The sequence below is a fragment of the Galdieria sulphuraria genome, assembly GCF_000341285.1.
Source record: "Galdieria sulphuraria unplaced genomic scaffold scaf_13, whole genome shotgun sequence".
NCBI lineage: Eukaryota > Rhodophyta > Bangiophyceae > Galdieriales > Galdieriaceae > Galdieria > Galdieria sulphuraria.
The window spans coordinates 186345-201095 of NW_005178462.1; the positions used below are offsets into that span (position 1 = coordinate 186345).

At 38.6% G+C, this 14751-nt stretch overlaps 7 protein-coding genes across 7 annotated transcripts; 3 read left to right on the top strand and 4 right to left on the bottom strand.

Annotated features, from left to right (window-relative positions):
- On the top strand, positions 1-829 carry Gasu_20190 (ubiquitin-conjugating enzyme E2). Its single transcript, XM_005707249.1, has 4 exons — positions 1-124; positions 180-282; positions 342-618; positions 683-829. The coding sequence occupies exons 1-4, from the start codon at positions 70-72 to the stop codon at positions 758-760; spliced, it is 513 nt and encodes a 170-aa protein (XP_005707306.1). The 5' UTR covers positions 1-69; the 3' UTR covers positions 761-829.
- A 16-nt stretch (positions 830-845) lies between these two features.
- Positions 846-2070, bottom strand: Gasu_20200 (lipoic acid synthetase). Its single transcript, XM_005707250.1, has one exon. It carries the CDS (start codon positions 1978-1980, stop codon positions 910-912), a length of 1071 nt encoding a protein of 356 aa, XP_005707307.1. The 5' UTR covers positions 1981-2070; the 3' UTR covers positions 846-909.
- Positions 2071-2073: 3 nt separating this feature from the next.
- On the bottom strand, positions 2074-4900 carry Gasu_20210 (mitochondrial protein translocase, MPT family). The gene has a single exon (XM_005707251.1). The coding sequence runs from the start codon at positions 4870-4872 to the stop codon at positions 2095-2097; it is 2778 nt and encodes a 925-aa protein (XP_005707308.1). The 5' UTR covers positions 4873-4900; the 3' UTR covers positions 2074-2094.
- Positions 4901-4920: 20 nt separating this feature from the next.
- On the top strand, positions 4921-7321 carry Gasu_20220 (RNA-binding protein (Nab3), putative). The gene is made up of 2 exons (XM_005707252.1): positions 4921-6042; positions 6102-7321. The coding sequence occupies exons 1-2, from the start codon at positions 4944-4946 to the stop codon at positions 7298-7300; spliced, it is 2298 nt and encodes a 765-aa protein (XP_005707309.1). The 5' UTR covers positions 4921-4943; the 3' UTR covers positions 7301-7321.
- Positions 7322-7325: 4 nt separating this feature from the next.
- Gasu_20230 (RNA-binding protein) lies at positions 7326-9780 on the bottom strand. Its single transcript, XM_005707253.1, has one exon. The coding sequence runs from the start codon at positions 9753-9755 to the stop codon at positions 7536-7538; it is 2220 nt and encodes a 739-aa protein (XP_005707310.1). The 5' UTR covers positions 9756-9780; the 3' UTR covers positions 7326-7535.
- A 985-nt stretch (positions 9781-10765) lies between these two features.
- On the bottom strand, positions 10766-11740 carry Gasu_20240 (uncharacterized protein). The gene has a single exon (XM_005707254.1). It carries the CDS (start codon positions 11700-11702, stop codon positions 11445-11447), a length of 258 nt encoding a protein of 85 aa, XP_005707311.1. The 5' UTR covers positions 11703-11740; the 3' UTR covers positions 10766-11444.
- Positions 11741-11830: 90 nt separating this feature from the next.
- Positions 11831-12991, top strand: Gasu_20250 (uncharacterized protein). Its single transcript, XM_005707255.1, has 2 exons — positions 11831-12121; positions 12202-12991. The coding sequence occupies exons 1-2, from the start codon at positions 11976-11978 to the stop codon at positions 12317-12319; spliced, it is 264 nt and encodes an 87-aa protein (XP_005707312.1). The 5' UTR covers positions 11831-11975; the 3' UTR covers positions 12320-12991.
- Positions 12992-14751: the final 1760 nt, after the last annotated feature.

Below are 14751 nucleotides of genomic sequence, written 5' to 3' on the forward strand. Positions count from 1 at the left end.
ATAAATCAATTTATTTTGGATTTGTGTTGAATTGTCGTTCTGTGGCAAGTCTTGTCCTTTAAACCAGTTATGGCAGGTAGACAACAAAGTCAAGCCGCTTTACTTTTAATGAAGCAACTAAAAGGTTAGTTTAATAACCTAAAACTATGAACTTCTCTTCACTTTATGAAACCTTTCAGAGCTTAACAGAAACCCCGACTGTGGTTTTTCTGCTGGTCTCGTAGATGAAACCAATCCTTTTGAATGGCAAGTTATTTTAAGTGGTCCTCCAGATACCTTGTAGTATGTCATCTCATTTGTTAAAGGATCTTCTAAAGTTTCTTTCTTTTGTATTTGCCTAGTGAGGGAGGTGTCTTTAAGGCACGTCTAGTCTTTCCTCCAGATTATCCGGTTATGCCTCCCACGATGAGATTTACTTCCGAGATGTGGCACCCTAATGTTTATCAAGATGGAAGAGTTTGTATATCTATCTTGCACCCTCCTGGAGACGATCCTCATAACTATGAAGATGCTTCGGAACGTTGGACTGCTGTTCATACGGTTGAGTCCATTTTGGTCAGTGTAATATCTATGCTTGCTTCTCCAAACGATGAGTCTCCTGCCAATTTAGACGCGGCGGTAAGAACTTTGACGTTTATTCTATAAAGCCATTCTTATCATGGTTTGCTTTTGACAACTTTAGAAGGAATGGAGAGAAGATCAACAGTTATTCAAGAAAAAAGTTCGTCGCATTGTCCGGAAAAGTCAAGAAGAATGGTGAACATATTTTGTACTCTCTAATTCTGCTAACTTGGTTAGATAAAAGTTTGATAAAATACCAATCATACGGAAATCAGGATATGAGGAAAATGATCCATCATCACTAGGAAATATATATATATATATATATATATATATATATATCGAACTTCATTCATAAGAATGAATATTCTTTTGAGACTCTATTATATTCTTCATATAGTATTCACCTGCTTTATAAGATGAGCGCACTAAGGGTCCTGATGCAACATACAGAAAACCCATTTCAAGTCCATTCCTTTTCCAGTGGTCAAAGCGTTCAGGTGTTATATACTCAACTACATTCAAATGCTGTGGTGTCGGTCTTAAGTATTGTCCCAAAGTCAATGCTTCTACTCCAACTTTTCTAAGATCTAGCATAGTTTGTTTCACTTCCAGGTCTGTCTCTCCTAATCCTAACATAATGGAACTCTTGGTAATCAACCTAGGATTCAATTTCTTGGCTTCTCTTAACATATCGAGAGATTGTTGATAATTTGCTCTTCGATCACGTACATATTTCTGCAACCTTGCAACGGTTTCCAAGTTGTGAGCAAATACTTCCATACCACACGTCGCAAGGCGTTCTACTGACTGTCGATTTCCACTAAAATCTCCAACCAAACACTCGACGAGCATCTCGGGCTTGACAAGTTTTATCAATTCCACAGTTCTGGCAAAATGGTCGGCACCTCCATCCAGTATATCGTCTCGATCCACACTAGTAAGAACAACATAATCTAGATTCCACTCCGCTAAAGCTTGTGCCACTTTGAATGGTTCCAAAGGATCCGGTGGAGGTGGTCTATTGCTAGTCTTCACAGCACAAAAGCGACAACCACGAGTGCAAGTGTCACCTAACAACATCACAGTTGCTGTACCACCGTTCCAACATTCGCCAATGTTGGGACACTGTGCTTCCTCACAAACAGTATGCAAACCCAATTCTGCCACAGTGTCTTTCAGTTGCCGAAAACGACTGTGGACTCTTTCCGGTGCAATGGCCCTTAACCACTCAGGCTTTGAAGTTTTTTGATTGGGTGAGACAATCGGTACTTGGGGAACTTGTGACTTGTCTTTGTTAGAAGCAATAATAAATAAGTAGGTTCTCGTTTGTATTAAAAGTCTGTTCTTTTTTCTGGTTAGACTCCATAAAGGATATTTATACTTTGTTCGAACATGGAATGGCTCCGTTACAAACATATTATAATTTCTCAAAGACAAAAATTTATCTTTGCGGATGACACAACCAAACAATATGAGACAAAAAGTAGCATTTTTGCAATGCTTCTCGTCAATCAAAATAAAAAATATATTCTATAAAGATGGTTGATTCACATACAAGTTTGGGTCCACATTGTTGTTTCTACACCAAGAAATGAAGCGGCTCTGCAGTTTTTCATCTAAATACAAAGATACGGCTTTCATTGCGTTCACGATGGTAATCACATCTTCAATACTACCGTTTCTCATAGCAGCATGTAATAATGGTCTATAAGCTATAGGTCCCTTGGGTTGTCTTCCTTTCTTTACAGCTTCCTTCAAATATTTTACACCTTGCACAGTATCGTTTCTTCTTCCTGCACATGCCATCAAATAGACATAAGTATATACATCAGGACGTATATTCGACGCTATCATTTCGGAATATATCTCTTCAGCTTTCATAAAGACACCCAAACGATAAGCTGCTTGTAACCTTAGATTGAAAGTATAAATATCGGGTCTCACATTACTCTTACGAATGGCATTTACAATGCTATCAATATAAACATAATGTTGACCTCGTAACGCAATATCCAAAAGTGTATTGAAAGTTATCAAATTAGGTTGAATGCCACGAGAAACCATTTCTTCCACAAGTTTAAATCCTTGCATTAAGTGACCCTGAGACAATAAAGCTTTAAGGCGAATATTGTACGTGGCAGTAGAAGGCTGAAATCCTGAAGCTAAGGACTCTTGAAAGAAACGTTCTGCTTCATCTAAACGATTATTTTCTACAAAGGCATTGAGTAAGTTGTTATATGTTGTATCATCCAAACTCTCCAAGGATGTCTCTGAGGCTCTTATGCGAAATACTTCAAAAGCATCATCCAGGTATCCTGAACGACCCAATCCGTTGATCACAGTGTCGTAAGTTACTCGACTGAGTTTTGGAGAACCCTCTGTTCTGAGTTTCTTAAATAGCTCAATTGCCTTGAAAGGATCATTCACTCGAAAATATGCATCAATGATAGGACAAAATGTCGACTCGTCTGGAGAAAATCCATACATTCTCTGTCGTTCAACCATTTCAAGGGCACGTTCCACTTGTGGTGGATTCATTTTGCAATACAGGTTGATCAAGATATTGTAAGTCTTTCCATTCGGTAATGCCAAAGAGCCCATATTTCCATTACTCATTTCTAAAAACAAATGTTCTGCACGAGATATATCGTGATGCTTTGCACAAGAAACCAAAAAAGTATTACATAAAGCCGTATCCAGACCAACATTATACTCTTGGGCTTGTCTAACTAGCCTTTCTGCGGTTTCGAGATCCCCTAAAGAACCAGCTCCATTTACCAAAGTGTTGTACATATGAGCATCCATAACATAACCTTCTTGCTGCAAATGTTCATACACCTTGAGAGCAAGGTCAAAGCGATTGCTACGAACACATGCCTGTAAAAGAGAACTATAAACATAACTATCAGGAAACACACCCCATAAAGACATAGAATCTAAAACACCAAAAGCACTGCCAAGTTGTCCTCGTTTACTATACAAATTGATCAACTGCGAGAACCATCGAGGTCTTATCGTTACTCCTGCACAAAACATGCAATAAAGAATATGTTCTACAAGGTCCATCTTTTCTCTGTTAAAACATTCAAGCAACACAATGTCATATAGCCAAGAACGTGGACTGACATGCTTATCCAACTTGAGAACTGAACTCTGAAAAAGTTGAGCCGAATTAGAATGGTTCTCCGTAGTTTCAATACTATTCTTTTGTTCTTCTACTACATCAGAAATAACGTTAAAGCTTTCTTCCCAAATCTTAAACATGCTATCCAGTTCTTCTTTGGCATTAGCTTGCTCAATACCTTGCAGCAATTCTTGTTTAATAGTATCTCGAATTTCACGCTGTTGATTTAAATATTCAGCGGAGTGCTTCGTTCTGAATCGATTTGCAGAGTTTGCATTTTCATCAAAATCAACACTCATCTCCAAACGAGAATTGTCCATATTCAACAAGTGATGACTATCTTGTTCTGTTGTTCCTGTAGTTGTTTCATTGACAATCGAATCAACACATCGGGATACAATCTCGTCTCCATCTGTGACATCCTGCAGCTCCTGTAAAGAATAATCGATATGACTCTCCGAAAGAAAGCTCTCTGGTAACCAATTGTTTTCCCTATTGCTTATAGCAACCCGAAATTCACCACTACCCCAGAGAGAGTCACCGGATAAAGGAGAAGAAAATCTTAAAGTATTCTCCTTTGAGTCGAAAATATTCTTTGTCATATCTGTCGAAAACTCCGTAGAATGGACTCCATCAACAAACTCTTCCGGCAACGAATTGGCAACTGTTCCGGTGTTTGGTTGAGCTTCACCGTGAGCCATTTCCCTTGAGTCTAAAAGGTCTTCATAATCTTTACCATTCAGCCGTGTATCAATAGAAAAACGGCGACACAAAAACAACGAGCCTTCTGAACAAAATATCCTACCTCGACCTGAATTTTCTGAGTCAGCGAGAGCTAGCGCAACTCTCCATTTGCCAGTAGTTTCAGTCAAGGGACCCAGTTCCTCACTGTCTTTAGTTGTGTTCGAATTACTGACATAGACGGAACTAGAAGGCCAAGAGGTATGGGAATTGGAAATAATACAAGAACCAGGAGCAAACTGAGTGGCGTCTATACAACTTTTCCAAGGTGAAGAAAGCCCGTTACCAGAAGATGAAGAAAGACTGGAAATCGTACCAACTACTGAGGAGTTGTTTAAGCGCGCATTGGCTCCAAATCTTGTTTCTGTTCTTGAACGTTTTTCAGTACGGTGTAATAAAACAGTGCGCGCAGCACGAAGAGAACGTGCTGCTGAAACGTACATGAGACTGAATGAATGAAGAGGGAATACGAGGACGACTTGAAATATTTCCGTAGTTGGTTGAGGGCCATTTGATGATGACTGAAGCAAATACGGACTGGAATGAACCTCGGCAAGAAAATGAAGCTTGTGTAGATAATCAAAAAGTTCAAGATACTCAAGGTGTAGATATTGTACAAGGAGAACCGAAAGAAAGATTGGCGGAACAGGAAAACGTGGACTGCGATAAAGAGGAAGACCGAGAATGCACATCACAGTCTCTAAGGTTGGTTGAAGCTGCTAAAGCTGCCCTTGTGGCTGCCGCAGCCCTTAGAGACGAACAACTGTCTTCTAATGTTCAAAAAGAATCTGCGGAAGGTTTATCACTTGATACGGATATTGACACTTGCTTGCCACATTTTGAAGGGGATTCCGGGAGTCCCGACAACACTGTAACCGAACAGCAAGTTACTATCCCAAATATTCAGCAAAGCGTTTTCAATGAAAGGACAAAGTTGGAGCTACAAGAAAGGGAAAATGCCAATCAAGGGGAAAGTATTGATGTTGAAGCCACAAACAGTGATGTTGAGCGTGGTGCCCAAAATGAAGCAGTTAATGCGTTGCTTTGTAACAAAACTGCTTTGGAAAGCCAATGTTCCATTGCAGCAATATGCAGTGAGAACACTACAACTTCCAACACCTTTGTCCCATCTTCACCTCAGCTTACAGAGTCCTATTCTGAACAGTCGAAAAAAGCGGAAGGTAGTAACTCTTCTAGCGCGAAAGAAAGTAGCTCTTATATTGCGAAGAGTTCTTTCAACAGACCAGCTGACAGTCGTGTATTTATTGGCAACTTGGCTTCTGAAAGAACAACTGTTGCTGAACTTGTTTCTATTTTTTCAAAGTATGGCAATCTGATTGAAGAGCCTGTTATCCGTCGTTCGTTCGGTTTTGTTCAATATGATAATGCAGATTCAGCGTACAGAGCTATTGAAGCTGAACAGGGAAGAGTCATCGGTGGAATGCCAATTGATTTGAGTCTCGCAGACAATAGAGACTCTCGAAGGAACCCAAGGACACATTCTGTTGTTGGTCCAGATAAGTCGCGAAAGAACACAGGGACAGATCGTTTCAATCCCTATGAACGTGCTGGTAGACCAAACACAATTGGAAGACCTGCAAGACAATCTAAAGGTTTGTTTGTTTAGAATTCAAGAGTTATTGGTTTCAAATATTGAAATTTGATGATATAGGCAATTTTCGGAGGCCTAGACGATTTGACTCTCGAAATGGTGTTGCTGTTCGTGTCCTAGTTATGGGACAGCATGCCAGAGGTTATGCGCACAGTTGCGAAGCCACTATTCGAGCTTTCCTAGGCCTTCAAACTGATGTTGTATATATAGAAGCGAATAAGCTGGGAGACTCTTTGGAACTGGCAAAGGAACAGTTAGTGCCATACGTTATTGTTGTGAATTCCAAGGATGAGAGAGAAGGTTCCTGTTCTCTTCGAATTTTGGATTTTGAAGGATATCAGAAGGTGAAAGGTGGATCATTACCCTTTCGAGAAGTTTTAAATATCATTGTTGAAGAGGAAGATTTAGAACAACAAGTCATTATGAATATGAATGCCTTAGCACCACTTGGTTTTCCAGGTGGAGTAGACACGACATCGAATCCAAGTGGCAATTCGCGTAGTTCTGGTCGCTCTGGAAATGCAAGAGCGGCTCGCGACTCTCATCGAAACTTATCACAGTCGTCAACATCCGTAACCTATCCCACTTATTCTAATCTTCCTGGCAATACTCAAGCTTGGCCTATGTATGGCGCCGTTTCGAATAGTCCAGGATCCAATATCAGTTCAATGGGTTTGTCAGGTCAGCCTTCATCCTTAATGACAATGCAGAATCAATCGTTGCATTTGAATCCGCAACAGCAGCCGATGACACAAAATTTGGGTTATCTCCAAAATCAGGCTCAAACAAATGTTGGCATCTCAAGTGCCACTCCTTATGCGTCATTATTGAATAGTCTCTCTATGCTTCAACAGTCGCAGAATTCGTCACAGCCAGGAATTCCTTCCTCAGGACAGTATAGCATGTCCAACATATTACCTTCTGGACAGCAAACTGTGGATCTTGCAAAGGTAGCGAATACTTTATCTTCGCTTTCTCAGTTTCAACAGCAACCGCCACCTATGACTCGACCGTCGAATTATTCACAAACAGCAGTTTCTTCAGGATATAACATTGCAAACATGCTTCAATCCCTTCAAAATAGTACATTGCCTAATGTTTCTTCTGGCATTCCATCAATATCATCTCAGTTACCAGGATCTTCATCTGCTACCGTGCCTACGAATCTCCTTCAACTATTGCAACAAGCTCAAGCTCACGTTGCGATGGCACAGCAACAACAACAACAACAGTCCAATCCTTCGCAAACTCGTCGTTAACAATCCATATCTTATTCTTTGTTGAATGGAATTAATTAGGCAGACTGGAAAGAATGCTTCTTTTCAAATAAAAATGACCTACAAGGCAACCACTTATTTTTCTCTTTATTCTACTGATATTGCGACTATATTGTTTTTGATATCAATTGTTTCGAGACAAAAACCCCCACAAAAGTTGAAATGGCCTCGTCTTTTAACCCACAAAAGGACGAGGATCCTTTGAAAAAGCCTCTCTCTATACAGAATCCCCTTTCCCTTCTAATGATACTGAACCTAATGACACTGATTTGTCCTGGGTACAAAGAAAAAGTTCGATGTATCTCTTTCCAATATGTGCATGCTGTAATTGAGATACTGCGTTACGAGCCTCTTCCTCTGTACCAAAGGTCACCCATGCTTCTCCTGAAGGTCTGCCCATCTTATCAAAACCAAGTACTACGTCTGATTCCGTGATATGAAAGTCCGAAAAGAAAAACTGAATGTCCGATATGGTAGCTCTGAATGGCAAACCTCTCATTCTTACCGTTCTGTTTGGAATAATGTGACTTTTTGGTATATTTGACTTCCAGGATGAAGCATCCCAACCCCTTCCGACAGATTCCCACGTAAGCAACTCATTGCTTTTAGTATTAGGATTTGAAAAGGTAGATTTTGCTGAGGATGAATTGGCAATAGAAGACGCTGCACTCGTGATCGTTGAACAAAGATTACTTCCCAATAACGCCGATACTTCTGCTTCTGAGGCTTCAAATAACTCCACATAACGACTACCCATGTAAAGTTTATCTTTCTTCTTCAAAGCATCATTTCTTTCATCAACACTAGAAAACTGAACAAAGGCTTCACCTTTTGGGCGATCCAATCCGTTGTTTACAAAATAAATTCCTCCAGGAACGATACGATATTCTGCAAAGAACGTTGTGATATCAGATACAGTAGTATCAAATGGAAGACCACGAATACGAAGAAAAGAGCAAGTTGAGGCATCACTATTGAGGACGCTACGTGATGAAGTACCTACACTATTCTCACAAACAGTAGCTTCAATAGCTGCCCGTGCTACTGGGCCTCCATGTCGTTCGATTGTATTCAACATTTCCATCAAAGAGCTACGAAATAATTCGATATATCTCTTTCCCATCATTTGTTTATGTCGTTGTAAAGCTTTGTTTAAAGCGTCTTCAGAGGCAAATTCCACAAAGGCTTCACCTATAGGATGTCCATCTTGATTCTGCACAATGTGAATACCTCCATTAGATCTACAACCTGCAATTTCTATGCCATCGAAGAAACGAGCAACTTGATCTGCAGACGCAGAAAATGGTAGTCCTCTCATTCTAATAATGAAAAAAGGTTTACTATCGTCTATGGAGGAAACATTGGAATAGGTTGTCCTCGAAAAAGGTGCCAAGGAAGTGCTTCTTCCATTTTGCCGAGAAAGAACAGTCGACATTTCTTGTGGAGTCGACTTGAAGACTTCGATATACCGATGACCCAAAACTTGACGATGGAGTTCCAACGCTCTATTAACATCATCTACACTCAACAATTGCACAAATGCCTCACCTCTTGGCTTTCCTTGTTGATTTAAGACAAAGTGAACAGCACAAGGAATGACTTGAGCTCCTTCTAGAAAATTCAAAACGTCTTCTTTGGTAGCCGACCAAGGCAAACCACGCAAACGAATTATACTCCCTGTTGGTACACCAGCTGCAACAGGAGAAGCTTCAATAGCAGAGCCCAAAAGAGAAGAAGATTGCAAATCATAGGGTATCGGAATGGCTGGTAACGGAACTGCCAAGTGAACACCACCATTTCCGACTGAGGGTAGACCCCCTTTGAACCACTCTTCATTAGAGATGAGTTCTGGAACTGAAAAAACATAACCTTGCAGAAGCATTTGAGTAATTATAGCTGCAATACTGTAACAATCTTCTAGCCCGTTATTTGCCGTAACCAAAGGGATATCCAGAAAGTTGGTCATAATCTGCCTATCTCTTGGAATAGGTCCTTGTGGGAAACAACGACGAAACTCCACTCTAAGGTCAAAAAATACCCTGTAGTGATGTGCAAGTTTAATATTCTTCCTGGAAGCCTCAACTAACAAAAGGTGTCTAAGATCCCAAGGCCCGTCGGTCAATAAACAAAAGCTTTTCCCAGTTGTACTGAATTTCTCAAAAATAAAGTTGTCAAAATATAAAACAGCTTCCCTTAAATTTTGTGCTATAACAACGTCTTTACTTCCGTTGTAACTTTCTACACTGCGGTTTGAATTGTCATAGGCGGGTCCCTTTATCACAACAACTTGCGTTTCCAGCACTCTAGCTTGAACGATGTCATAAACAGCCCAAGGCCATTCAATGATTTCTTGCTCCGATAGCTTCGAAAGGTCAACCGCTGTGGCCTCCAAGTCCAAGATGATAAGGTAGCGATATGGAGGTTGTAAGCGCTCCATCGGAATATTCAATTCATAATTTGAAACAAAAGTTTGTTTGGGGGTCTGTCAGAAATGCAAAACTGTAAAAGCTACTTTCATGAATAGAGAAAGAGATTTGTTTGAGGACGTGAAAATTCTCTTGGAGTCGAAGAAGTTGAAACTTAGGGTATGTTCGTAACTTACTATTAATGATCGCAACTAATAAACGACTGGAGGAGGAGGAAACCAAGCTGATGAGAGTAGTTTCTAGGACCCGAAAGCAGCATCCTTCTTGGTCCGTCTCAAAAGAAGATTGTTGTAAGAGGGATGAATGCTCAAATCCCAGATGACAATTTTCTTTTTCGTATGGCTTCAACTAGGCTGGGAAGACTAGATTGTAGGTGGAGACAGAACAGTTTCATAGGATTGAATTCTATTGCCTGAAAATATCCACCGAAAATTGATAAAGTTTGTTGAAAGAAGCCATTCATTGTATTTTTTGCACGATATCAGGAGTAGGAAGGTGTTCTTCTGCACGTTACAGAGCCTTTATAGGTATATAACTGGACGCTGTGAACAAATATTTGCTATTATCATCAGTTTTTTACAAAACATGTTGTGAACGTTCAAGCTTTTATTGAGAGAAATGTATCCAATACATAGTCGAATTTGGATCACAAAACTTCAAACAGTTAACGAATGTCCTGTTTTTTGACACCAGTTAGCTTCTCTTCCTAGTAGTGAGAAGGCTTCATCTCCCTGGTCTGTCATATGTTCGAATGAAAGGTTATCACAAGGCTTCCTTTTTCTTCTGACTATTGTCTTGTCTCTGGTGTGTACATTGGGATTGGTTGTTTTTCCTTTGAACAGTCTTGTTAGATTATTGTGGTCCAGTAAAGAGGAAAAATGAATAGCACAAGTTCTTGGTTCTTCGTTGCATATAATTTTATAAACAAGTGAAAAATCAACGTGTGCTATCAAGAATCCTTGTTGAGTTGAGCGACACCGTTTAATGGAACGAAATTGCATAATCATTACTTCTAAAGAGAAATAAAAATAGATATTTTCCGGCCAACTGAATTTCAAACTTCTTTGCAACTGGTTCACTTTCCTTATCTGAGAGTCGGTAACTTTCTGTGTAATCCACAGAAGCGAAGTTAGGATATATAGTTGAGTACTTTTGAAATAGAATTTTTATTGCAAACTAAAATACTCTTTTTAGTATTTGTTACTACCTTTGCTATATTTTCTCTTGAATCCAACAAGTTTTATATTTGTAGGAGCCATTCATATGAATTCTAAGGCTAAAAATGCAGTTTGACAAAACACAAAAGAACGAAAGGAATCTAAACTTTTATCGAATTTCAACAAGCAGAAACTCCTTTTGAGACCGCAGTGCAGGTCCTCAAGTTGGAGGAAGCCTCCAGTTTTAGCTGCCATTCTCTTCGTTTGGTCTAAAACCGAGAAAAACTCTTTTTTATTCAGTCAACAAAAGACAGGACGGACAGTCCAAGTAAAATCTGGAAACAACTTTTTCCGTTTCAGTCTTTGAGAATTATAGTAAAAGGAGTTACTGTTCTTTTTTCAACAGACTAGAAAGACAACATAGCAGACACTTGAAGAGAATGTTTTGAGATATTCTTTCGGTAAACACTTTACGAAGTATTTGGACAAGAAAGAAAATTTTTCATTTTAGTTGCATTCAACATGTATGTACGTAAAGTCTATTCATTTTGAATCATTGCAACAACTCTGCAATATCGCAAATTGACACCAAAAATAGCCTTCAAATGAAAAGCTTTTAATTTTGAAACATTCAAAGGCATCTCCGAAATATTTGAAAGATTGCACTAGTGTATTAACCGAGTCATTCTCCTGCACACAAGTGCATATCATCAATATCCAATTTCTGTAAGAGTCAACAACTCCTGTTTCTTTCTCCTCTGAAAATACTTGCAGACTATACTGATATTTGATACTGTGCATTTTGTTGAGAGAAAACTTATTTTCAAAAAAGTTCAATTCAGTCCAACTGAGTCTATTCTATCGATTCTCTTCTCGTTTTTCATCATAGCATTTGAATCATAGTTGAATTGTCTCTTCCAGGTAGTCGACTATATAGTTGAGGTGTTTTTGAAGGTAAACATGACTGTTTAGGTTTAAAGGCTTTCACTGCCTTCTCTTGAACTTTGTAAAAACCACAAATTGTGAACATATATAAGAAAGCAAACTATATAAAGTACAAAGCTGCCTTAGGGCATGGATAACTCCAAGGGAACTCTTATTTCTTCCAGTACGAAGAAAGCAAAACTTTTAAAAGCTCTGCAAATTCAAGGAAAGATTTGTTTAGCTCCACTTGTCTCCTACTTTTTTCCCACTCTCTCAAACATCAGCTCGTTGAATAAGTGAGTCATAATACAAAAGTTATTCGCGTTAGACACTAGGCAGAAGACTCTCGCGAAATATGACCTGACGGGTACATTAGTAGAGGCTTCTTTTTAGATATTTGTAACAAGAATCAAAGACAACTCAAAGTTTTGTATAAACAAACTGTCTATAATTTCAAGAAACGTTCATTTCCATTAGGGACAAGTCAAACATAAAGAAGAAAAATTATAGTTTTATCCAAATTGCTCTAAAAAGAAGGAAAATGTCTCTTTCAACTTTGCATTATTCAGCAGAATAAAATTGTGCAGAGTCAAATTGATATTGTGATTATCCAAACTGGTAAAGGTCTTGTTCTTTTAAATATATTAGATCAATTTCGTCTCCTAGTGAAAAGAAAAGAATATAAACGTAGAAATAATGGAAAAATAAGAATCTTTCATCTCCTCTTTGCAAAGTAACAAAGAAAGGTGAATCTTGAAATACATGTGCAAGGAGAAGCGAAAGCATCACCACTTTTACCGTTGTTATACTAGTTAAAAGGTCTCAAAAAGTTCTTTACGTGGAGAATGAACCAATAGCCTTGAATCGTTTGAGGTTCGATCCTACTTATCGTAAGTAGTTTATGTACGAATTTGTGTATAGACAAAAGTATTCCCAACTTTTGGTCAGTTTTTTATTATTGTCCTGTCCTCTGTATACTTTCCAATTCTACGGTTGAGTATACGATTTATTCTTCTTTATAACTCGTAATCGAACAAAGATTGCTCCTTGAGCGTAATTTGCATAGAAGGAAAGGTTCTAGTTCTCACAACGCAAGCCAAACAGAGTTAATGTCATTGAAATTAGAAAATGATCATTTTGCACCTTTAAACAGTTTTCCTTAATTTTGAGTGACCAACAAAGAAAGGTTCTCAGATCGAGAACGAGTCAAAAACTGGTGGTAGCAAAACCGTTCTTGATTTGTTATCAAAATAGGCTCACAAGTATTTTGAAATTTACCTTGCAGAGACAAGATTGGGCAAACTCAACTCTGTTAAAAGGCTACAGTGTCGCTAGGGAGTTGCGAGGACCTTTGTTACGACACTGTTCTTCTCGTTTCACAACAGTACTGAGATGTGAGATTGATTGCATCTAGCACACAAATTGTTCCAGAACCTTTTTACATATCTCCAAGTGGAATATTTTCTTTCATAAAACTCACTAGTCACTCAAAATAATATATCTCCAGTGAAAGGAGACAATACAAAGCGATCCTTCTCATAACAATCCAATTAAACACAATGATTTGATTGTTGGATGAAAGGGAAGGGTCAGTGAGTGTTGTCAAGGCTGTGGACCTGATTCGAGTTTGCTAGTGAAACTTTTCAGACTTTAATTTCTAAAGCAAATTCGTCGTTTGTTTTAGTTGGACAAGTGAATTTCTATTATCTGCGTTTCTTTTTTAAGCTCTGCAAATGTTTCTTTTAGAACAATTAATCGATTCCTGTGCTCTGAGTTCCAAGTAGACTGTAGTTTCTTTTTAGTATTTACAACTTTTATTATCTCTTTGGAGTTTATGTACTTTATGCAACACTTGTTGTTATTTCACTTCTGGTCTTGTATGGAAATTTGAGATTAGCGTTGTCGAGAAGAGAGCAAAGACAAAGGAGTATAAGCTGTCGTTGAGTGTTGGTAGATTAATCAATTAGTTGTTTCACAAGTTTGTTTATTTCTATCGATAATTGTTTCAGAGCATTTTTGCGTATTTATTAGCAGTTGAAAGTCCTGTAGTCTGTTGTTGAGATTCTGAGAATCAGGCTTGGGGCTATTATTTCAAAGATATTCTACAAGAACAAGAAACCAGTCAGACTCTCAGTTGAGTGTTTTGGTCAGTTCACAGATTAACTTTTTGTATGTTAGTTTTTTGTCTTCTATATGACTCTTTTCACGATGGAGAAATCGGTCTGTAACTCTGCAACAGGCATTTCTCAGAATAGCATAGGAAAGTCTTGAGTCCATCATTGCTTATTTTCAATGATTGTTGTATTGTTGTACTTTTAGATCAATTCTCTATTGATTCGAATATGGAAAACGACACCCATAAGGTTTGACAGTTTGTGAAAACGAAAGCTGAATAAACTTGTATTTTGAAAGCAAGGGAAAAGTTTTCAGTTCAAAATATACTCACCTTGTTGGGAACCATGAAATAAAGCAGGCAAAAGGACACTGTTGAAAAATCTTGGTTGTGTTCACCTGGGTAAAGAGTTGTGACGATGGCGACTGTAGCTACTAGTCCGTTTTCGAAAAACGCTTTGTTTCTATGAATTAATGGTTCTACCGAGGGTGAAATATGTCTAAAACGATATGTGAGTCGTAAGAGTGATAAAGTTGGAACTAGTATTGATGGTGTTTCTGAAAGGCATCTATTGCAAATTGTCTTTGGTCCTTATATAGTTGGAAAGGAGGGTAACATTAGTAGTACGGTGTGAATGGGAAACAAGGCGACTTGTGTGAAACAGTATTTGCCTTGTCAAGAGTGCTGCTGATCTGTTTTTTTTTCCCCAACACACTGAAGGTCATTCTGTTGAAAATAGTGGTAGTTGTAGCTGTCAAAAGTGAAAAGGAGACTTCACATTTTGTACAAACAGCTTGCTTTTGGATAGTATAC

What these genes read in the sequence shown, in the direction of transcription:
- Gasu_20210 (XM_005707251.1), bottom strand. Translation starts at nt 4,872, where the DNA reads ATGTACGTTTCAGCAGCACGTTCTCTTCGTGCTGCGCGCACTGTTTTA.
- Gasu_20220 (XM_005707252.1), top strand. Translation starts at nt 4,944, where the DNA reads ATGATGACTGAAGCAAATACGGACTGGAATGAACCTCGGCAAGAAAAT. An exon ending in ACCTGCAAGACAATCTAAAG is followed by an intron (nt 6,043 to 6,101) that starts GTTTGTTTGTTT and finishes TTGATGATATAG; the next exon opens with GCAATTTTCGGAGGCCTAGA.
- Gasu_20240 (XM_005707254.1), bottom strand. Translation starts at nt 11,702, where the DNA reads ATGCACAGTATCAAATATCAGTATAGTCTGCAAGTATTTTCAGAGGAG.
- Gasu_20230 (XM_005707253.1), bottom strand. Translation starts at nt 9,755, where the DNA reads ATGGAGCGCTTACAACCTCCATATCGCTACCTTATCATCTTGGACTTG.
- Gasu_20250 (XM_005707255.1), top strand. Translation starts at nt 11,976, where the DNA reads ATGGATAACTCCAAGGGAACTCTTATTTCTTCCAGTACGAAGAAAGCA. An exon ending in AACATCAGCTCGTTGAATAA is followed by an intron (nt 12,122 to 12,201) that starts GTGAGTCATAAT and finishes CGGGTACATTAG; the next exon opens with TAGAGGCTTCTTTTTAGATA.
- Gasu_20200 (XM_005707250.1), bottom strand. Translation starts at nt 1,980, where the DNA reads ATGTTTGTAACGGAGCCATTCCATGTTCGAACAAAGTATAAATATCCT.
- Gasu_20190 (XM_005707249.1), top strand. Translation starts at nt 70, where the DNA reads ATGGCAGGTAGACAACAAAGTCAAGCCGCTTTACTTTTAATGAAGCAA. An exon ending in TTTAATGAAGCAACTAAAAG is followed by an intron (nt 125 to 179) that starts GTTAGTTTAATA and finishes GAAACCTTTCAG; the next exon opens with AGCTTAACAGAAACCCCGAC. An exon ending in GGTCCTCCAGATACCTTGTA is followed by an intron (nt 283 to 341) that starts GTATGTCATCTC and finishes GTATTTGCCTAG; the next exon opens with TGAGGGAGGTGTCTTTAAGG.